The sequence below is a fragment of the Callithrix jacchus genome, chromosome 2 (assembly GCF_049354715.1).
Source record: "Callithrix jacchus isolate 240 chromosome 2, calJac240_pri, whole genome shotgun sequence".
NCBI lineage: Eukaryota > Metazoa > Chordata > Mammalia > Primates > Cebidae > Callithrix > Callithrix jacchus.
The window spans coordinates 193,649,918-193,673,993 of NC_133503.1; the positions used below are offsets into that span (position 1 = coordinate 193,649,918).

Here is a 24,076-nt window from a genome sequence, read left to right on the forward strand (position 1 = left end):
CCTTGTGAGTTAAAATATCCATTATTGGCCAGCCCAGTGGCTCACGTCTGTAATCCCAACACTTTGGGAAGTCGAGGCAGGTAGATCACCTGAGGTCAGAAGTTCAAGACCAGCCTGGCCAACATAGTGAAACCCCATTCTCCGCTGAAAATACAAAAATTAGCTGGAGATGGTGGCACTTGCCTGTAGGAGGCCAAGGTGGGAGAACTGCCTGAACCCAGGAGGCAGAGGTTACAGTGACTCAGTACTTTAGCCTGGGTAACAGAGTGAGACTCCATCTCAAAACAAAACAAAAAACTATTATTTTACGGTTTCTATGGTTCAGGGATTCCAGGGTGGCTTAGCTTGACCCATTGATTCAAGGTCTCTCACAAGGTTCAGTCAAGTTGCTGGCCAGGGCTGCAGTCAACTATTTTTTAGTTTCAGAATGATTCATTTCCAGGTTTACTGGTGTGGTTGTGGCGAGATGCAGTTCCACATGGGCTGTCTGATAATAGCCTTAGTTCCTCACTGGCTGTTGGTGAGATGCCACCCTCAATTCCTTGCCATGTGGGTCTCTCCACGGGGTAGGCCACAACATGGCAGGATGTTTCATCAGAATGATCAAGCTAGAAGAGCCAGAAAGATAACTGAAGCAATAGATGCTGCAGGATTTCATAAATGAATTACAGCTATAAAATACCAATCCATTTTCTACAGATATTTAGAATTTCTGCAGATATATGGATGCTATTCAATAAAAGTGCTAGGTCCAGCCTAAACTCGAGAAGAGGGACTCATACAATGGTGTATATAATCAGGAGATTATAAGAACATGCTGTGTATAATCAGGAGGTAAAGACGTTTTGTCTGGTTACTGTATGAATTACTGCAAGAAGGCTGTTAAATGATTGTCTAGGTCTCCCTTTAATTCTATTAATTTTTGCTTCGTGTATTTTGAGGCTCTGAAATGTGTATTTTTAATTGTTATTTCTTCTTGATAATTTAACTCTTTTGTCATTATGACATCTTCCTCTTTATCTAATTATATTCTCTGTGTCTCAAAGTTTATTTTATCTGATATTAATATAGACACTCTAGTTTTCTTTGGCTTACTTTTGTAGGGTAGACTTTTTCTACCCTTTACTTCCAAAATCTGTGCTTTTGTTTTTGGCTTGTGGTAGGTTCTTCCTTTTCATTCAATATCTGCCTTTTAATTGAAGTAGTTAAACCATTTATATTTAATATAATTATTAATATGAATGAATTTATGCCTATCATTTTATTTTATTTTTGTGTTTTTCCCTTCTGCATTTGTTTCTCTCTGTCCCCTTGTCTGCCTTGTTTGGGATTACTTGAGTATTTTTAATATTCTTTTTCCATTTATCTGTTGATTTTCTGGCTACATGTCTTCATATTAATTTTATTATTGGTTAGTAGCGTTAATAACCTACCACTTCAGTTAATAAACAGAACCCTTGTAGCCATATAAGATCCTCTTCCCTACCACCAGCTACCACCAACTGACATTTTGTTACAGTTTCTGAAGGCGTTATTTCAATGAATACCAAAAGCCGCATGGGAAAATGTTAAACTTTTAACATTTAACAATCATATATATGTAACTGACCTGAAGAGGAAAAATAGTCTTTTATATTAATCCAGATATACACTATTTATGCTGCTCTTTTTTCATTTCTAAAGTTCCAAGTTTTTATCTGCTCTCTTTTCCTACCAGCCTGATGAGTTTCCTTTTACATTTCTGTTAGAACAAGAATGATAGCAATGAATTATTTTTTTTCTCTCACTTAATAATGTCTTTAGTTTGTCATCATGTCCAAAGAATATTTTCACTGCATTTGGAATTCTGTGTTGATACTCCTTTTTCCTGTGTTTAAAAGCTTTGGTTTCATTGATTCCTGGCATCCATAAATTCTTGTGAGTATTCAATGTATTTAACAATCTTATTTCTGTGTGTCTCCTGTGTTCTTTTTGTTTAGCTGCTTTCAAGATTTTTTTTCAATCTTCGCTTGTCAACAATTTCGTTGTGATAGATTTTTTTTTCTTTGTACAATCTGGTTATTTTTTTCTTCCTTTTTCCATACCCAATTTAAAAAATTATAGTGGTTAATTTTTAAATAATATCTTGAAAATGCACTGGATTGCATTTATTTTCCATCAAAAAGTATTGAGTTTTATGCTGGGTTAAAAGTACTAATGGAGTAAACGGAGCTGTCAAGCCCAGGTTTTACACTCTCTTCAAAGAGATCTATCACCTCTCCCCTCCCCGCCATACTTCTAGGTTGTAGACTTCAATCCTAACGTGTGCTTATCTTTACTCTTTGTATTAGTTTGCTAGGATTGCCATAACAAAACGCCACAGAGCGGGTCCTTAAACAGCAGAGAATTATGTCTCACTGTTGTGGAGGCTAGGAGTCCAAGATCAAGATGCTAGCAGGGAAGGTTTCTCTGAGGCCACTCCCCTTGGCTTGCAGAGGGCCACCTTTTCCTTGCATCTTCATGAGGCCTTTCCTCTGTGCACAGGCATCCCTGGTATCTTCCTTTCTTATCAGGACACAAGTACTGGACTAGGACCCACTTGGCTTTTTCTTTTCTTTTTTTTTTTGAGATGGAGTTTCACTCTTGTTGCCCAGGCTGGAATGCAATGGTGTGATCTTGACTCACTGCAACCTCTGCCTCTAGAGTTGAAGCCATGCTCCTGCCTCAGCCTCCTGGGTATCTGGGATTACAGGCGTGCACCACCATGCCTGGCTAATTTTTATATTTTTAGTAGAGACAAGGTTTCACCACTGGCCTAGGGCCCATTTTATGATGTCATTTAACCTTAATTATGTCTTTAAAGGCCCCATCTCCAAATGCAATCACACTGGGAGTTAGGTCTTCAACATATAATTGGGAGGGGAGCAGGATTCAGTTCATAACACCTGTAACTGATGGCATGTCTGACATCTCAACTCCATCTTTGACTTGTAAATAAACGTTCTGTACTTTAGTTGGGCCTGATGGTGAAAATCCATACCATTGAAGAAGCTGTGAAATCTTGCCTCAGTTCTTTGCTTCCCAGCCACAGTTGTGCTCTACCTAGCTTCTTGGAATCTTGTTCTACTCTCATTAATCAGAATTTTGTCAAAATACTCAAGGCTCAAAGGAGATTTTTTTTTGAGATGAAGTCTTGCTGTGTCACTCACACTAGAGTGCAGTGGAATGATCTTGCCTCACTGTAACCTCTGCCTCTTGGGTTCAAGCGATTCTCCTGCCTCAGCCTCCTGAGTAGCTGCAATTACAAGCACACACCACCACATCCAGCTAATTTTTATATTTTTAGTAGAGACGGGGTCGGGTTTGCCATCTTGGCCAAACTGGTCTCAAACTCCTCACCTCAGGTGATCCACCTGCTTTGCCTTCCCAAAGTGCTAGGATTACAGGCATGAGCCACTGCTCCCGGTCTCAAGGTGCATTACTATGTAAACTTCTGGATTTTCCTCCCTATGACCCTTTCTTTTCCACCACTGTCTCCTCCACATCAAAGACTCTTTAGTAAACTCAAATTTAATCCTTGCCTTTTCTGTTCAGTGGAAACCCAGATCTTGCTTTTACCACACCCCAGAAATTTACCTAGGGAGAAAGGCAGTGAAAAAGTGGAATGCCTTTTGAATACTTTATCTCTCCAGAATAGCTCAAGAATAGCAGCCTTACATTGACTACTGTCTAATGTCTAAAACTTGTATTTATATATTTTATACATAATATAATATTTTTGATGGATATTGTGAAGACTCTTTGTTGCATCTTGCAAGTTTTATTGTACATTTGTTATTTATGTTAAAATAATTCAACTTTCTCAAGTAAATTTATTTTAAAGTAGTGCAGATTAAATTATAAATAGGAAGTGTTTTTTTGTTTTTTTTTTTTTTTGTTACTGATTTCTGGCTTAATGACACTGTTCCCTGAGAACACTATCTGAATGAATACAAGTATTACACACTGTGACATGCTTTAGAATCCAGCACATGGCTGATTTTGTCAAATGTGACATATGGATTGATAAAATTTTATATATGAAGGATCAAATAAAATTTGTTATTAAATTAACTTGTCATTATATTTTTAGGTTCTAGAATTCCCAGTGGATTCATTCTCACAGCTTTCAATTATTTGGTGACTTTCTCTATCTTTTCCTTTTCATCTTTTTTCTTTTTTACCTTTTTCTACAGTCTTATATTCTGTTGAACATATTGATCATTATCATTTTAGATATTTTATTTGCCAATTCTAGTAGATAGATCACCTATGGGTGTTTTTCAATTCTACATTGGTTAATTTTTGTTTTTGGTTATTTGTTCCTAAATCTGAATAACAGATATTATTGAATGCTGGACAATGAATATTTAAAAATGGTGGAGGTTTGCCTAAAAGATTTCATCCTTTCCTCTGGCAGGTAGACAGATCACCTGGTAACTTCTATTCCATTCAGCAACTTCACTGTATTGGAGAAGAGTTACAGTATTTTTGAGTTTATTCTGCCTTGTTTTCTCTGGCTCTCAGGGTGCAACACTCTAGGGGTTTTTTAACTGATAATTTGAAATATCTCCCAAGGTTAGGCTGGTCCTGGATGGGAATGCTTTTCTCCTCTGCACAGGAGGACTGTTAAAATTATATCTGATTTTCAGAGGCTTTTTGCTTAGCTGTTTAGCCCTGTGCAGCTTTATAAGTTATCAAAAGTTTTGAAGGGAATACCAGCCATGTTTCCATGTTTCTGCCTCAGTTCTCTGCTCTCTTTTTTTGTTTGTTTGTTATTTTTTGAGATGAAGTCTTGCTCTGTCATCCAGTCTGGAGTGCAATGGTGCAACCTAGGCTCACGGCAACCTTTGCCTCCTGGGTTCAAGCAATTCTCCTGCTTCAACCTGTCGAGTAGCTGGGATTACAGACACTCACCACCATGCCCGGCTAATTTTTATAAATATATACACATATTTAGTAGAGATAGTGTTTCACCATGTTGGACAGGCTGGTCTCAAACTCCTGACTTCATGATCCACCAGCATCGGCCTTCCAAACTGCTAGTATTACAGGCGTGAGCCACCGCGCCTGGCCTCTGCTCCTTTCTTCTTACTGGGGTCTTGTTCCCTTGGGCTTCAGTTTGAAGCTAACATGGACTAACAAAGACTCTGCTCATATCTGTGTCTCAAACAATGGCCCCCTATCCAGGAAAAGCCTCAAAACCCAGCCTCTTGCACTGTATCCAGAACTGGCAGAGGTTGCCAGGGAAGAAGCTGACATACCATATTAGCTCGATGTCCTCATTCTTCCGTCTCTGGGATCTTGACTCCTCCACTCCTTTTGCTTCGGCAGGTTTCTGATATATATGATTAATATTTTTGTTTTCTATTCAAAAATTCTAATTATTCTTAGCAGAGGCATGGAGCTGCCATAAGCTAGTTCATCCAACTCAGAAATAGATATAGTTGGGGGTTTATCTTTTCAAACAATTTGAGAACCTTTATTAAACCTTTATTTACCATGGGAAATGTCATGTGATAACAGTCAAAATGTGTAAAATAGAAAAGTCATTATAAAAAGAATAATGTAACATTAGAAAAGTTTGATAAATGGAATAGGAAAGTATAATATAATTTTCAGTAAATAAGAGGATAGGCATTTGTACACTATATGAGTTCTGAGTGGTGGAATTATGTTGTTTTTCATAATTTTCTGAATTTTAAATTTTTTTTGATGGGAACTAACATTTTTTTCATGAGACTTTTTTTAAAGTTTCTATTTTTTTTATTATACTTTAAGTTCTGGGGTACATGTGCAGAATGTGCAGGTTTGTTACACAGTTATACATGTGCCATGGTGGTTTGCTGCATCCATCACCCCGTCATCTACATTAGGTATTTCTTTCAATGATATCCCTCACCTATTCCCCCACCCCCCAACAGGCCCTGGTGTGTGATGTTCTGCTACTTTGTCTGTGTATTCTCATTGTTCAACACCTATTTATGAGTGAAAACATGCACTGTTTGGTTTTCTCTTCTTGTGTTAGTTTGCTGAGAATGAAGGTTTACAGCTTCATCCATGTCCTACAAAGGACGTGAACTCATCCTTTTTATGGCTGCCTAGTATTCCATGGTATATATGTATCACATTTTCTTTATCCAGTCTATCATTGATGGGCATTTGGGTTGGTTCCAAGTCTTTGCTATTGTGAACAGTGCCACAATAAACATATATGTGCATGTGTCTTTATAACAGAATGATTTATAATCTTTTGGGTATATACCCAGTATGGAATTGCTGAGTCAAATGGTATTTCTGGTTTTAGATACTTGAGGAATCTTCCACAATGGTTGAACTAATTTACACTCTCACCAACAGTATAAAAGCAATCCTATTTCTCCACATCCTCTCCAGCATCTGTTGTTCCCTGACGTTTTAATCGCCATTCTAACTGGCATGAGATGGTATCTCATTGTGGTTTTGATTTGCATTTCTCTAATGACCAGTGATGATGAGCTTTTTTTCATATGTGTGTTGGATATGTAAATGTCTCCTTTTGAGAAGTGTCTGTTCATATCCTTCACCCACTTTTTGATCAGGTTGTTTGTTTTCTTGTAAATTTGTTTAAGTTCTTTGTAGATTCTGGATATTAGCCCTTTGTCAGATGGATAGATTGCAAAAATTTTCTCCCATTCTGTTGGTTGCCTGTTCACGCTAATGATAGTTTCTTTTGCTGTGCAGAAGCTCTTAAGTTTAATTAGGTCCCATTTGTCTATTTTGGCTTTTGTTGGCACTGCTTTTGGTGTTTCAGTCATGAAGTCCTTGCCCATGATATGTCCTGAACGGTATTGCCAATCATTTGAAAAATGTATTAAGTTCCTATTCCTAACTATATACATATGTTTCATCTTTGCAGAATTTGTCAGGAAAATAATTTTTCCAAGTAATTTGACATTTCATTTTAGAATATGTTTGTGTAAAGATTTTGTGAAACATTTGTTTTTGCTTATTATAGAAGTTTAATATACTTCACAAATAGAAAATCTAACTGCCCACAAACATATTCTATGTACATAGACAAAATCTTAGAGAATATGGAGAATAATGTTAGATAACATTATTACCAACATACAAACTATAGCATCACATTGTATGGAGCAGATAAGTCATATAAATATATAGACGTAATGAAATATAACAAAAAGGTAAGCTGCCTGACTCCATAATCTGAATGTGATATATTTTCAAATTCCAAAAATTTAGCGAAAGCATGAAACACGACCAGTTTATACAAATGGAGATCAGCATCAACCCTCACGATTAATCTGCAAGATTTAATTACCTGCATGTGGGAGAAATTCAGTTAATGCTTATTTGAAAAAAAATGAATATGAAAAAGTTCACTGGCAAGGTGGTATCTTCTAGGTGTCTTGATGACTGGGTAAGATATGCGCAATCAGAAAATAGTGTGTTTTGCTATAGCAAGTTGACTACAACAGCAGAGGTAAAAGGGATATTTTAATATCATGATTCATGTTAGCCATCATTTACTAATTGCTCACTGTGTGCCACTCTATGACAAGCAAATAGAGCCATTTGCTTATCATAGACTGATTCATTCATTTAATTTTCACAACAAAGCAAGAGGCAAGATTTTGCTTATTTATGGATAATAAAATGAGAGCTTCAAGGATTTCATTTTAATGAGTAAATTGATTTCAGAATGTGTTTTCTGGACAACCTTGAGAGTAACACAGGAGTGAGTAGAGAACATTAAGGAGAACAAAGACTGAAAATTAGGTATTTCATTTTGGAAGACAGTATAAAAATCATTGAGGTGGACCCACTGTGCAATGCTTTGAATGTGAGTTTACTGGTCAGTAACAATACAAACCTCATCTTATATTATTCCTTGATTTATCTTCTAATACATGTGATTTCAGGCCATATCCATTTACTCACTTTGTTGAAAAAATGTTTTAATTTTTGGAGAGAATCTATTGTGGGGGAAATACCTAAAGTAATAATAGCTATAGTAAGCAGAGGGGAGATGTTACAGATACCATATATTTCAATTTGAGCTTGAATTCGGCTGCACGTAACAGAAACCAACCACCATGGCTTAATCAAATGCTGATGAACTTTTCTCCCAGAACAAAAACCCCAAGGAGTGGAAGTTCCCGGGACACAGTGGCTGCAGGAAACTTTCAGTTTCCCAGGCTCTTTTTATCTTAGGCTGAGACAATTTTGGTCTGTGGCTCTAATTCTTATGGTCAGTCAACTTCTAGCCAGCCTGCTGTCTTGCAACAGCAAAGTGCTCCCTGAACATTCCAATCAGACTCTCATATTTGTCTTGGTGAAAGGCTCTACATAGCTGCAAGGCAGGCTGGGAATTATCATTTTATGCTAGTCACATGACACAACAAAAGTTAGGTTTCAGAAGAAAGGAAGAGGAGGCTAGATATTGGGAAGGCAACCATCAGTGACTATTAGATTTAGGCTTGGCCAGAGGAATTAGTTAACAAAGTAGAGGATACATTACATTAAAAGATCAGATCGAGGATTTAAAATAAAACAACACAATAAGATGGCCATGTGGGTATAAATATTATAGTCTCTGGAATCTGAGGCTTTAAGTCAGGAGAACTCAGCATTATTTATAGATTCTTTTTATACATGCGGACAGATTTTGAGAAAAGCGTATTTGATTAACCATTAATTATTAGTAGTATTACTTTTTACGAACTACCTAATTCTAAAGGTATTTCTTTCTCAAACCTACTGACACCGAATGCTGCATTTTTACAATGGATATTGCATAATGCTTACTTTGCTATCCTAAAAAAAAAATCACAGATATTTTGCCAGGTGCGGTGGCTCAGGCCTATAATCCCAGCATTTTGGGAGGCTGAGGCAAAGGATCACTTGAGGACATGAGTTTGACTCTGCAGTGAGCCATGATCGCACCATTGCACTCCAGCCTGGGACACAGAGCAAGACCCTGTCTCAAAAACAACAAAGCAAAATAAAAACCAGATACTGAAATACTGACACAATATCATAACATAAATATTGTCAATAAAAAGAAATTTATTTAAAACAAAATATTATGTTTTTATTTGTGTCAATGCTTGTTCCTTACTGAACTTGGAATCCTCCATTCAGTGTAACTTCTAGCTTCATCGTATCTCTAAGACCTTCAGCTGTTACCAAATTTACCTTCTCCTGGCTTTGCTTCAGGACTTCAGATCTTATTTTCTTACCATGGTGCCTACGTCCCAGCATGAAAAAATAGAATCCTTCGAAGAGACACTAACAATGGGAAAACACTGGAAGAAAAGAAATGTAATAAACAAATCACCGATACTCTGAGGCACATACACAATTAGGAAGAAATGAGGACGTTTATGTGCTATCGGCTTCTGTTGGTGATTACCTCTTTGCGGTGCTTCAGCTTCTGCCTTCCCCAATAACCCCAATTTATAATTAACTCTGGGAGGATAAGGAATTTGTCATCTTCTCTATCGTTTTTTTTTATTAATTCTCCAAATTTAGCCCAATACTGAATCACAGTGAATGGATGCTTAATAAACATTTGCTGAATGAATAAATGACACCATCAGAGGACTTGCAGCAATAATAAAGGGCAATTTGAGTGAAAATGTGAGGTTTTGAATCAAAGAGCGAAATGACCCACACATTGATCTTAACTAAAATGGTTCGTTTAAATTAGTTAACTACTTTACAGTCTTCAAAAACATAGAGACACCTGCAGGTAACAAATATCATATCTTTTATGATCAAGAGCAAATAGTGTGTATTAGCCTCCCAAATATATACACATATACGTTTATGATGACACTATTTGGTTACTATTTCAGGTAATTTTGTTAAAATTTAAATTGTGAATTTAAAGGGGTATTACTCTCCCTATTTAAGTGCTGAACAGCAACACTCACCTGATTTCATCTCCCAATTTGAAAATTTCTCCCTTGTTTATCAATGGGTAATTCACTTAAAAAAATTACAAAAATACTATCTTCTATTTGAATCTGAATAGCAACAAACAATGTCATATTTAAACAGCTGTGGCTTAAATAAGAATGTCATTCTCCTAAAATTGGCATACTTTGAATTACAAAATAAGACACATACATTTATTAAAAATATTTTGAATTATTAGATTTTATTTCTAAAATTAAGTTACCTTTCCATATAAAAATGTTTGCTTCAAATTTTGAAAAGTGATTTGAAAAATCAAGAGATACAGCACTTAGTATTTGTATGTGATTTCTGTATCACATAACTCTATTAATGCATAACCAGGAGAAATACAATGAAGGTTTTTCACTGAGCATTGAGTACTGTAATTTGAAAATAATAAACTAATAATGTTCAGGTCTCACAGTGCTTTTGAGGATTCAGAATGTTCCTTTTTATAGGAACTTCAGAAGCAGGAGGCAAAAGATGGCAGCAGTGAGTCGTTCCAAGATCTAACATTACACATGATCATTTTGCTTTTATTTTTCAATATTATCTAATTGTGAATTTAATAATATCTTAAGTTACAAATTATTCTAGAACAATAAAAATCATGAATGAACAATGACATGGGGCACTGAGCAAATTAAATCAAAGCAGTCCAGGACATTAGATGTTACCACTCTGCTTCCTAAATAACCCCATCACACCTGACCAGGCCCCAGCGGTATCTGTAGGGACTGCCTGCAGTGCGTTTCCCAGGCTTACAGACAGTTGATAGGATGGACCACTGCTCATCTCAAAAATAACTCAAAAAAAACTTTATGAAATTATTTTCTTCACTTGATTTCTACTAGGCATAAAAGACATATTTTCTGTGAATAGAATCTACACATCTACATCAATATTTTTTTTTTTTTTGAGATGGAATCTTACTCTGTTGTCAGGCTGGAGTGCAGTGGGGTGATCTCAGCTCACTGCAACCTCTGCCTCCCAGGGACTATAGCTGTGCACCACCACGCCTGGCTAATTTTTTGTATTTTAATAGAGACGGGGTTTCACCATGTTAGCCAGGATGGCCTCGATCTCTTGCCCTCATGATCCGCCAGCCTCTGCCTCCCAAAGTGTGTGAGCCACTGCACCCAGCTGTCACTTTTAATCTGAAGAGTAACTGATGTCCCCTCATCTCCTTTCCCACTTCTCCACTGACTTCTTGAGTTAGATGATGCAAAGAGAAAACCAAACAATAGCAGACTGACAGAAACTCAGGTGAGAACCCAGAACATCTCTTGAAATATAATGTGACCTAATGGATTTGGTGCTGCTAATTTGTCTTGTATTAAGTACTCAATATAATTAAACTGCCTTTCTGAGAATTAAGATAAAAATTACAGTTAAGCCTGTGCTGAAAAAAAAAAATGATCTTGCATATCTTCCTTCACAAGACTCAGGACATTTTAATATCAAACTGGCTTTAACACTTGAAGCCAGTTTGGAGAACTGCTTTTGCAGATGAGACCAAACCTATGTATGCATGTCCATACCTGGTGTAGGAGGAATGGAAGGGAACATTTGTACTGCTGTCAATAGTCCTTTCTTAATCTGCTCCTCTCAACAATTATTTGTTACCTATTTAACCTATGTATGACTTTACTCCTTGAAGATCCATTTATATTTCCACTTACTCCCAAGTACAATACAGAATAGACTTGAATATTCAAATCACTTAAGTTTGTTGGATAATCTCTTCCAACAGAAAATAGAAGCACAATGTTACTGAGACTCATAAGCCCCAAATCCCTTTTATTACATTTTCCTGTGTTCTGTCATGCTTATTCATGTTTCAGAAACAAGCTCTGTGGAGGGGTGCAGTGAAGGAGATCACAACCTCAGAGAGTCCGCGGTGTTCAGGGTCATGCCTGTGGCATAATTAGGAGGAACATTTGCCCTGGCCCCTGGGCAGACTGTGCTCTGCTGGCCTGTCTTGTGAATGCAGCAGGGGTGAGCCCCCTCCTGACTCCTGAATCAGAGCGACAGGGGCGAAGGCCCAGAGGCCTTCCTTGGCTCATGAGTTGGGTCTTGTTTTTCAACAAGACTTTGAATCCGGTGATTCCACTTGCTGTATTTCACAGCAGGATACGCATGCAGAAGTCCCAATGAGGTCAAGGAGCAGTCAAGCCAGGAGGTGACGTGGAAAACCGATCTGAACGTGAAGAAGGCAATGCAAGATGCATTGGAAGACTGTAGGGAAGGATCAGGGGAGTGGTTCACTTTTGCCTGGGAAAGAAGGAAGAAAAGGGGGAAGAGAAGGTGGTAGAGGTGCAGCAGAAGAGTGCCAAGAGAGGAGGACCAGGTGGCACAAGAGGAGGGGGAGAGAGAACTTAATCTGCTCAAGTTTCAGACTGGGCCAGGGTATTTCTTGCAGGAAGTTTACAGACATTCCAGATTCAAGTCCGGAGTGATTTTGCCTAAGGAGAAACTCTCACTACCCGCCAAAAACACTTGTCATCTGAACATGGGAGGTGCTGGCAAGATTGGGCAGGTGCCGTAGAGAGGACCTCTGCTGAGCCTCGTGCCTTCTTAGCTCCGGAATCACAAGATCTGCAAGAGCATCCACCTGTGCCCACCAGCGTGCACGTTCTGCGGGCCTCCCTCCCCCAACCCACCTGGCCGCCCTAGGACCCCCGCACCCCTGGCCCTTTGTTGCAGGCTGACATCTGCCCCACCAGAGTCAACTGTCAGCGCCCTGCACGTGAATGAGGGAAAAGGTGTAAGCCGGGGTTCCATCCCTTCCCAGGTCCCTTCCAGCTTTCGCCTAGCTCCGGAGCATCCACCCTTCGCAGGTCCAGGGTGTGCGTTCCCAAGGATGCTCGGCCCTCTCCCAACCCGCGGCCTCCTCCCCTTTCTCCCGCGGCTGCCACTGCTGCCGCGAAAACCAGGAGAAGTGGAATGCGCGCGGCGAAGCGCCACTCTCGCGGCGGCACTGGGCATGCTCGGCACCTGGGGCCGGTTTCGGCGGCGGGGCGGACGCTCGCTCACTAGCCGGGCGCCTGGGCCGGCTGCCGAGGCTTAGGTGGAGGCTGAGGCTGCCGCGTGCCGCGGGAGGAGCCTCGCCCTCGGCGGCGGCGGCGGCGGCGGCGGCGGCGGCACAGGTGGCGCGGGCCGCGCGCGGGGCGCAGCTCGGGAGCGCTCGGCGCCGGGCGCCGCGGCGGCCCCAGGCTCGCGCCCGCGGCGGCAGCCGGCCGAGCGGAGCGGCGAGCGCGGCGGGCGCGGCGGCGGCGGCTGCTCTGTCAGCCCGGCCGGCCAGCGGCGGCGCCCGGAGCCCCGAGGAGTCCGGAGGAGCCCGCGGAGCCCACGGAGCCGGGCAGGGGGCGCTGCGCTCGCCGCGCTCGGAGGGGCCGCCGGGCCGGGCGCCGCGCACTCGCGTCGGGAGCCGCCTCTCGCCCGCGGCGCTCGCCCCTGCCGCCCGCCAGCATCCCTTGTCCCCCGGCCGCGCTCAGACAACAAAAGCGGAAGATGCTGCAGTTGGGCAAGGTCAGGACCTTGCCCTGAAGCCGGGCGGCGCCGCGCACGCCTCTCCCCGGACTGAGGAGCTGTCGCCGGCGGCGGGTGCATGTTCGCGAGGAAGCCGCCGGGCGCCGCGCCGTTGGGTGAGTTGCGGGGCTGGGCAGCCGGGGCCGGGCACAGCCTTCTCCCGGCGCCGTCCTCCTCCTCCGGCCGCCGGTGGGGGTGGTCCCGGGCTCCCGGCCGGCGGGAGGCGGCGGCGGCGGGGGTCCTGCTGCCTGAGGGAGGACGGAGATCGCGCCGCGTCCCCCTCGGAAGCCGCTGTGCCTGGAAGGGGGTTCGGGGTGAGTGCCTTTCTTGGAGCGGTTACCAAGTGGCTGCCCTGCGTGCTCCCCCTCCCTGCCACCCATCTCCCGGGAGGAAGCGTATTTAGGGCAGTACCGACATGCTGCTCCCCGCCACCCTGAGAACAAACCCGGTGCATTCATGACGTCCCCAATATACGGGAGGAGACGGGGTGGGGGTGGGGAGGACTTCCCTCCAGTCTTTTGCCCTTATGTTCAATGTCATTACGATGTTTGGCTAGAACAAAATGGAAAGACTTAGTCATATGCGTCCATGGCCGTGTCTTCAGGCTCCCGCGGCTTGCCAGACCCAGAGCCCCCTCGGTCTATATTTAGCGGCTTCCGAGGAAGCCTTTGCAGCCGGCTTCACAGGTTTCGGGGGCTTCTGCGTGCTGACAATAGACTGCCGGGCTCCGGAAAGCGCTGCCTGAAAGCCAGGTTTGGAAGGCGGTGCGTGCGTATTGGAGATAAGCGATGCGAAATTGGGGTGATCAGTAATTAATGGCTGAAAGCGAAGCTGCTTTCTTCTTTTTTTTCCCGACCCTCCTCTTGTTCTGGTGTGTAATGTGTTTTCTTCGATTGCTACTCAGCAGGGTTGAGTCTCTCTACGTTCAGAATTGTCACTAGAAAGGTGGTGCAGCCTCCCTGGTTTGTGTGGTAGGAAAACAGACTTAGGAATTTTTGGGGTGTGTGTGCGTGCGTGTGTGTGTGTTTGTGTGTGTGTCACAAAGAACAGTTACTTCCAGAATGCCCAAAGTTGTATTTTGCTATAACCGTGGGGGTATGAAGGGTGTGGGAGATGGGAGAAAGAGGGGCAGGTTGTGGTTCCAAGGTGTTTTTTTTTTCTCTTGTGCCTCATTTGAGCTGATCTGATTCGCCTTAGCTCTGGAAGGTGTTATTTAGATGTATGCTTACTGTGCTCAAGCATATATGTTGATTTAGAAAACAGAGAATGTTGTAAGCATAGTATTGGGCCTGACAGGTGTAAATTTCCACTTTTAAGAACTATGTGACCAATACTGAAGAGGCTTGGAATTTTCTGCATTGACTTCCATGAAAATAGGGATGTGCTGAAACTCCCTAGGAGTTCTCTCATTGTGCATACTTCATCAGAGGCTAAGCTGCCGAGGGGAGTCCAGCTCATCTCTGCTACTGGTCATTCACCTACATAATGACAAGGCTTCCGGGCTGCACCACCTCTAAAATCCCGTGGAGAAGTGTTTCCAGTGACTCATATCAAGTTATGGTGCTGAACCTGTGTATTATTTTGGGGCTTTGTGCTACCAGAAGTGTGACATATAGGGGCAGGTATCCTCAGATGTGAACTAGATACATTAAACTGTCCTAAAATCTCTTTTGTTAACGCATGGTCGCCATACCCAGAATATTCCTAACGTTGTTGGGGGGAAATGCTAAGTGGTGTCCTTACTGATCTGTGAATTACAAAGACTCAGGGCTTGAAGGAAGACGATTACATTCGGAGTTGGCTGTTGAATTTGGGGAGGCCTTTGATTACACTAATCACAAGTCAGTGATGCAGAAGGACTGGCAAGGTCTATACGACTCAAGTTAATCGAATACTGTGATCACTTTTTAGCAATATTGCTTCAGTTTCACCTTATTCTCATTCAGGGAACTTTCTGAGAGCACTTTGAACACACTGTTGTGGCCGTTGCATTGTTTTAATATAAAATTTCTTCCAAAAAGAAGTGATAGATGAAGTAGCAGGCATTTTCCCTTCCTTTTCTTTTTTTCCTTTTGAGCCTAGTGTTTCAGTCTTAAACATGATTCTCTGACGAGTTGATATTGCTCTGTGCCTGTGTGTGCACCCAGAGTGGCCAATGGGCATGAGAAAAACTACATGTGCTGTATATGTGGGTTTTATGTCATATTGTGGATTGAAAATGATGTTACCTGATTGAATGGCAATTGTAGTAAGTACATGAGGTTGTCGCTCTGTAAAATTGTCATAGTCTTACGGAAAGGAGTTATTTAATCTGGTGTACGTTTGTGTAGTTGTATAACCCAATCATTATAAATGTCACTAATGTTTTCATTGTTTGTAATAAAAGTCATACACTGTCAGATTACAGTATTTCCATCCGTTTTACATTTTTCACAGAATACAAGCCAATTCTTTCTCCCTATGAAATGGTTCATCAGAGACAAAAAATGATATTCATGCAATTTATAGTTTTGTTAATTTTTAAGGATAATATTGCTTTCATAATGGCCTTTAAAATTAAAAATGAAGTTATAATATTCTCAAATATAATATTACTTTGGTATTTATTTGAATATACAGTGCATTTTTTGAAAATTTGCTCTTTTTCCTTTTGTCTTAGCAAACTTCTTTTTTGTGTGGTATTCATTTATGTGGACTTGTTGAAGGTGTTTTCAGAGTAATTTCATCACGTTGTCTTTATGTAAGAAAACATTAAAATTAAATTTGAAATAATTTATTGTAATTTGTCCATAGGGTCAGTACACTATGTATGGACCAGTGTATCCAGTTGTAACAAGCCAGTTGAATTAAAATAGAAACTGTTACATTTTGGACTTCCAACTTTTTTTCATTATGATTAGCCACAGAAAATGGGAACACCCATTTGTGTTTTTTTCTCTGCGTGAACGTTATTTTCACTTTCTTAGAGGGAAATCATTGATGTGAGTCTCACTCTTCATAACAGAGTTTTATTTTTAAAAGACTTCACAGAGGGAGTACTTACACTTGGATGTCATAATTCAGACAATGAGCGAAAACAATGCATGGACTGCCCGTTATTTTCTAGTCCAGTACTTCGGCTGAAGGTGTGGTTCTTTGCTGGTTGATTTACAAGTCAGAAATACACTGTCATTCAAGCCAGATTCATTTGTTGGCTTCCATGATGGTTTTCATCATCCATCTTCTGAAGGTGTTCTCATGTCCACAGTACTTTGATAGCTTTCTGGTGTGTGAAAAGTTAATTTGAGTGGAAACAGTTCATGATACTTGTTGCTAGCTCCAAGTTATCTGATTATATGCCAAAGCAACAGCTTTTTATATTAATATAAAATATTAAACATGTCATCAATAAATAGTTTCTATCACATTGTCTGCCAATCCGGCCTACTGATTGACAAACTGGCTGGTTGGGTTTAATTAACTCAGTTGTAGTCACAAACAGTACCTCCAACACAGGGAACTCACAGAAATATTTTATCATACTGTGCTTTTAGTCCATTAAGTGTTAAGACTCATAACAAAAATGTGCAGTTATGACACTTCCAGTTGTTTATCTTTTGATCACATAGCAGTTAAGTGTGATTCCAAGCTCTGAATCATGGTTAATTGATTTGTAGGAAGTGTCTTAGCTGTGTTAGGATATCGAAGTTATACTCTGTATCAATTAGTTTTTGACAAATTGGAAATAATGACTAAATAAGTGAGACAATGCTTCCTAGAAGCTTTCCATCTCAGATAAATATTCACCTGTCTCTCTTGGCACATTACTGAATTACATATATTGGAGCTTATTTTATTAGGTTCCTATAATTATATATTCTGATATTTGATAATGAAGTCTCACACACACACACACACACACGCACACATACACACTCACAGAATTATATGTCAGAGCCCAACTATTTCTCTAAAAATGTATTTGTAATCTGAAATGACAGTTACTGGAAAAAGAAGTTTCCATAGTGTAATGCTGTTTTGCCTTCTGCTTCTGGTGGGGAGAGGGCACTGGCTTTCAGTGGATTCCAGCTCTCTCTCTTCTTAGCTGTGTATACCTCACCATTTATGTGATCCTCAGTTCTTAACTCAGTTTCTTCAGCTGTAACATGGGTATAATGAGACAGAATGTCTTCAAAGATTTCTTTGAGGATAAAGTAAGAACATGGATAAGTGGCTTGTAAAGTATAAAATTTATGTAAATACAAGAAATTAATATATACTTATATATACAAGACAGGTACTAATGTTTTATTGCACCTTGTATATATGGTATATATTGACTTCTTTTATTTACATAAATTATATATTTTATAATTTACATTAAAATATGCATAAATTGTATATTATGTAAACACATGAAAATATATACCGTATATACAAGACAGGTACTAATGTTAAAATTATATAGTATCTAGGTCACCATCCTATCTAACAAAGGGTATTAAATGCTATAATTTCCCTACCCCTACTCCTATTGTAATATTGCTTCATTATGCAGATTTGCATATAAAATATGCTAAACTTTCTATTCTGAAACATACCAGCCCTTTATATATATTATAGTATATAATAGTTAAGCATATTTCTTTAGAAGAAATAAATTGTATCTTCCAACAGCATTATTAAAAAGGGGAGGGCCAGCGGGGGGGGTAGCTGGGGAGGGATAGCCTAGGGAAAAATGACAAATGTGGGTGAAGGGGAGAAAGGAAGCAAAACACACTGCCATGTGTGTGCCTATGCAACTGTCTTGCATATTCTGCACATGTACCCCAAAACCTAAAATGCAATAAAAAATTAAAATTAAAAAAAATATGTAGGAAAACCAGCATCAAAAATAAAATTGTTACCTGGTATTTATTAAATAAAAAAAAGAGATTCTAATCTAGTAGAAATTATAAAACTTTGATATTCTTTATTAGTGTTAGTCATCCGATTAAGATCAAATTTTCTACAAAGATTAATGTTGTACAAAGACTATCATCAGCAGTTTAATAAGCATCACTCTCTGTGAGGTCAGATATTACACATCTGCTCTGTTTAGAACCACAGAGCATGAATCTTGTCATAATATCATTATGAAATAGAAAAAAGAAACATTAAACAGCTAAATATATAAAGAGAAGACCCCCCTCTTCCATTAAAATCAAGTCCTTGAAGAGAAATAAAAGGTATGTGAATTGGTACCTTTTTGAAAATATATGGTCATTTTTGCTTGTTGTTTCACTCTTAAGAGCTTCAGTGAAGACAAAAAAGTGTCCAGCTCTTCCAGGTTTGAAGATGCCCTGTTCCTTGGGATGATCAAACCCAGAGGAGCTTGATTTAGAACTGTGATCTTCAGCAACGTAATTTTTAGCATAAACACGATTTGATGCATCTTACAATTTGTTTTAGAACGTGACCTGTATAACGGGACCTGTTTATCTTCAGTCAGGAAAACATTTTGACAATAAATGTTATTTGTATTCAAATTTATGTGTTGTAGGAACTGCCAGTTATGTTACCAGAGCAAAATACATGTTATTATAAAATAACTTTCTGGTTTTTTAAATCAAAATAAGAGGTTGAGCCAATTATATTTGGTTAAATGATATATATAACATTTCTACAAGTTTTGAAGGATACAGACTTGTTACTAATAGGATGTTTACTTTGTAACGCTAGATGTTGGGGAACAATCAATTTTATCATTGGTATTAGAACATACACTTATCTTGCCTAAGTAAAGGCCAGAGTTTTATCATTAGTAACATTTTTTGTTTAACAGATGTGATTATCACAACTGTCATTAGAAATTTTGTCTAGTAGATATGTATAAAGAAAACTGTATTTTGTGCATGTTTTATCCATTTTGTTCTTTTGGTTTAGAAACCTCCCTATAATGTAAAAATGTTTATTGTAATATCTCTTTGCATTTAAATATGCAATATCATAAACCAGAGAAAGGTATATATTTACTTTAAGAATTATAAAATGTGCAGGAATGTGGGTTGTTGGTGTCTTTAAGGAATCCAGTAAATATCAAGCTCTCCTCCTCCTGATTCCCCATCTGAGCAAATTGGGATATCAGAAGGGAAAAGATAAATATATGACTACCGTGGGCAAAAATATGAGTTTTGATTAGACATAGCTTGGTGTGGCAGTTGAATCACATCACAGGTCCTTGTCCTTGTTTCCCTCCTCCCTCCCAATGGGGACAGAGTTTTTTCTGACCTGGCAGAGCCAAGCCTTGCTCTCTGCGGGGAGGATGATCTCCAGAGGAAGAGAGAAGAAGCAAGCAAGCTGCTCCTTTATTCTTCAGAGGCAGAGAAAGTGAAAGGCTGGAGAGAGGCCAGCAGTGTTACATTAATTAAGTTCCCTTTGCCTGAAAGGAAATATCAGAATAGAGAAGAAGTGTTCCCCATTGGCATGGTTTATAAAGAATTCTAGTTGATAGAATTCTGGATATAGTAGCTTTCACAGTACTTTGCTTGGTAGTTGAGCTCTTTAAATATTTAATGGTATTTTGACACTACATAAGGAATCATCAAGGTAGCATCTAATGCCCTGGTTGATTTATAGCAAGTATGGTCCATGAAATTCAGCAGATTTATGTATAGCCAACTTTCAAATAACATGCCCTTGGTGCTCTTCCCCTATTTCTCATGTTATTCTTTAACTGCCAGTAATTGGATTGCTTTGTAAGTGGTGAGAAGACACAAAAAAGATGATGTCAAAATCTGACTTCCCAAATTATATATAAATGATGATCCAGGCTAGCTATTATCCACAGCTTTTTCTACCTCAGTATAATAATTAGATTTTGGTGGCTGTTTGATATTTCACAGTTAATAGGAGAAATAAAGAAGAGAAAGATGGCATTTCTAAATAGATATGATGTTGTATTTGACTCTAAGCATGACTACTCAATCTTAAGAATGCTTACTTTAAAAAATAAATTTTATTCTTTGTCACATATTTTATTTGGACTTTCAAATATTAGAGTAATATAACAGTCATTACTATAAAAAATATAGAATAATTTAATTTCCAGAAAGAGCAACCTCTTTGGTAGCTTCAAATGTAAAAGAGCCACAGTCCGATCTCTCATCTCTAACACAGTCTTCAGTGATGTGGAGTACTGTTCATGGGGTTATAGAGAAACTGAATGAGGAGGAAGAGGAATCCTCCAGAAAGACTGAGAGGTTATATTTAAAAAGTCTCATAGATAGAACAAATTATCTCATTAACCCAGGACATGGTAGGTTGATACAGGAAGGCTGGGGCTCTAGTATCTGGATCAGTTTATTTGTGTTGTTTAATTCAGGTTGAAAGAGGAATGTTACATTCATAGCAGGTGCATGGATATATTATGGCACCTCTATCTAAAGAAATATGCAGTTATGAGTTATATTTTCAGAGTAGCTAATTGTATGATAACTATTCATGATACTAAAGCTAAGAAGATAATCAAGGCAAATAACTGTATTGTATGTGATACCCAGCACACAAACCCACTCACAAATGTGAGAACACAGTGTTTATGTTAGGGTTTCAAGAGTTTTATTCTTTATGTATTACTTTTCCACTAAATATATCATATATTTGTGATATATTTAATGTATATTAATAATGTATACATTACATTATGCAGAAGAAAAACATGCCTTTCCATTTTTAAAAAATAGTATATATTTATTTTGGGGTGAAGTTTATCAATTAGCTGAATGCGTGACTTAAAGTTAACAAAGGTCATTCATGATGGAATGTAGATTACATAGATTTTTATCAGCCATGCTTATGTTTTCCTCTCTTTTAAATTTGAGATTTGTTTGTTTTCAAAAGTAATGCATGCTCATTGGAAATTTGAAAATACAGAAATGATTAAAAGAAGTTAAAATTCATGCATGGTTGCAAGCCCCAGAAGTCATCCTATATTTAGTAGAAATGTCAATCTGTACACATTTTTAAATTTAGAAAAAATTGCTCATATTCTGTTTAGTTACCTATTAACATCTCATATAATTAGTATCCATTTTTAGTGTCTGTTTTCTATACCTTTATCTAACATTATTTACTTATGCAACTCTCTGTTTTTGGAGATTGATGACATTTTCATTTTTGGTGGTTATATTTAATGCTGTAATTAAGAGCCTAATAACTAAATAGTAGTCATCAGGTTATTTACTCTAGATTACTTCCTTGAACTGGATGTTTTCAAGGTTGTTGATATATGTTGTTTATATGTCTTCCAGAAGGATAATATAATTTATATTTCTCTCAGCAAGGCAGGATTGTGCCAATTTTTCCTTGATTTCAACAACACTGGGTGTAGTAATGAGAAAAAAAATCTTCCAATTACATAGGAGAAATATGGTGTTTTCCTTGAATTCATTTGCTTCTCTATGACTATTCCTGAGGTTAAATATTTTATAATTCTGTTGTCCACATCTAATTTTTTGTGAATTATCTTTTTATATCTTATATACATTTCTCAATTTGTCTATTTTCCTCTTTTTAAATTGATTTGTATGGTTTGTCTATAGTAATAATGCCACTCTTTGTTGTGTCTTAACAGTTTACATATCCTTTTATTAGTTCTTATTTTGGGAGAATTCTAAAGCTTGAAGTCAAACTTAATCACTTGTCCTACAGGAGTCCTTCCTTAGGAAACATTTGGCTGCTTGGTGATTTCGTGTATCTCAGTAGTAAATAGAGCAGTGGAGCAAATGGTTGAGAAAGTAGCTTCAATGTTGCGCCTCAACTGACTGAGTTCATATTCCAACTTTATCATTTTCTTAGTGAGTGAATGTTTTACTACTAAGTGTCATTGTTAACACAGGGGAAACGATAATTCCTGCGTCTTCAGTTTTGTTGTGAGGGTGAATTAAGGGACCACGGACTTACAATACACAGCAGAGTATGTGATGTGTTAACTTACAACACACATTAGCTCTTTCCACTGTGAAATAATACAGATGCCAGATGCTTTTCTGTAATTCTGGCCTTTGCTTTTCCCACATGAAACATAATTACGCACCTGCACAGACTCCAGGACTACTGTGAGAAAAGGCAAGGTGTTTGTGGCAGTGTGGGGTTCACAGGTGCAAGTGTTTTGTGTGTGGTAGTGACACTCCATTGTGTGTTCTTCAGGGATGCCTCACTTCTCATGTTCAAGTCCACTGGGAAGAGTCAGGACACAGTATTTAGACAAACACATGATTTTCTACCTTCTCCCCCTGCTCCCAGGCACATACTCCTTCTCTCTGCTCACATAGGACCATGCTTCTCCCCAGCCCCACCCCATACTGGTAATCTATCTTTTAAAATAATTGATCCTCAAATCATAGAGTAGTACATAATTAACACTTAGTTAATCATTGGAGCAAAAATGGTTCCAGAACCAAGGTTTCTTTTGCTTGCTTTGGGTTGGTTTCAGGTATCAGACACTGCAGCACTCTGGAGGGACCACTGCCTTAGGATGCCAAGTTCTGGGATCTAAATCATGCTTGGGATTTGCCTTCTCTTGTGACTTTGCATCTTTCCCTATTTTGCCATTTGGTCATTGGGATCAAAACTCACAGGACTTTGGTGATTATAACAAACATTTCAGTATAAAATATATTCTCTGGAATTTTTGATGCTCTTCAAAAATAAGGCAATGAGGGTGGCGATAGGAATTACAGTGAAAAGATATTCTTGCTTATAAAAATAAATCTCTGAATTCCGTTACTAATATGGTTATAAAATGCCCACTTCTATAATGGTTGTAAAGATAGTGCTACATTTCATGGTATTGGGCATTGCCTAAAGGAAGAATTCTCCTTTATCCATCAGTAGAAGTAATTCTACCACTTCAAATATTATAAGTTATATAGAATTGGCTCAAGGAAATTTCTTGTATTTTTTGTTCTTCTGGCACAGATATTTGCTGCTTAAAGATGGGAGTGGAATGAAGCCCTATTGTTCCTCAGGAGCGAAGCCTGTAGAAATGTCTCCAGAATATTATTTTCTCCCTTGGTGGGCTGCCGAGTCTGGCACCTGTGAGGCTTTATCAGAACAGTTTCAGAAGCATGAACCATAGTTGGCTTCCATTTTTTGAGCATATTTCCTTAAATACTTTGAACAAAATTGCACAGAATTCTTATCCCTTTAACTGTTGCCTGCCAGCAGGAAGAAATCATGAGTAAGTTACAGAAATCTAATTTATTCTCCATTTCCAAAACTTTCGAAGGAAGTGAAGAAGGGAAGTTAAAAATTTCCTTCAACGAGTATGTTACTTAGTGAGTTGCAAAGTTTTAGTTAGGTACTTGAGAGGAGAAGCTAATCTTCATTTTGCTGACCACTTATGGTAGTGTCAGATATGACCTTCTTTCCTTAGAAGTCAGGTCTTCCTTCAGCAGTTTAGCACAGGTTGTGTGATAAATTGTACAGTGACACCATACTTACTGTTGCAGCAGTTGACGGGGTTCATGGGGTGTACTTAGCTGGTACTTGTGGACTTAGGAAAGAAGCAGAGTGTGAGCGGATAGAACCAAGGTGATGG

At 39.0% G+C, this 24,076-nt stretch overlaps 1 protein-coding gene across 16 annotated transcripts in view; it reads left to right on the forward strand.

Annotated features, from left to right (window-relative positions):
- The first annotated feature begins 13,129 nt into the window (after positions 1 to 13,129).
- Positions 13,130 to 24,076, forward strand: part of CTNND2 (catenin delta 2) — a 967,235-nt gene continuing 956,288 nt past the window's right edge. For 5 of the 16 annotated variants that reach the window (XM_035292307.3, XM_078365657.1, XM_078365662.1 and 2 more), the window contains exon 1: positions 14,051 to 14,279. Coding sequence is in view for 6 of the 16 variants with exons in the window: in XM_035292308.3 (XP_035148199.3) it covers positions 13,595 to 13,829 (235 nt within the window). In the remaining 10 variants the exon portion in view is untranslated. Of the gene's footprint in view, positions 13,830 to 14,050; positions 14,280 to 24,076 lie in introns of those variants that run through there. The other 11 variants (XM_078365656.1, XM_078365658.1, XM_078365663.1 and 8 more) reach the window with 4 other exon arrangements.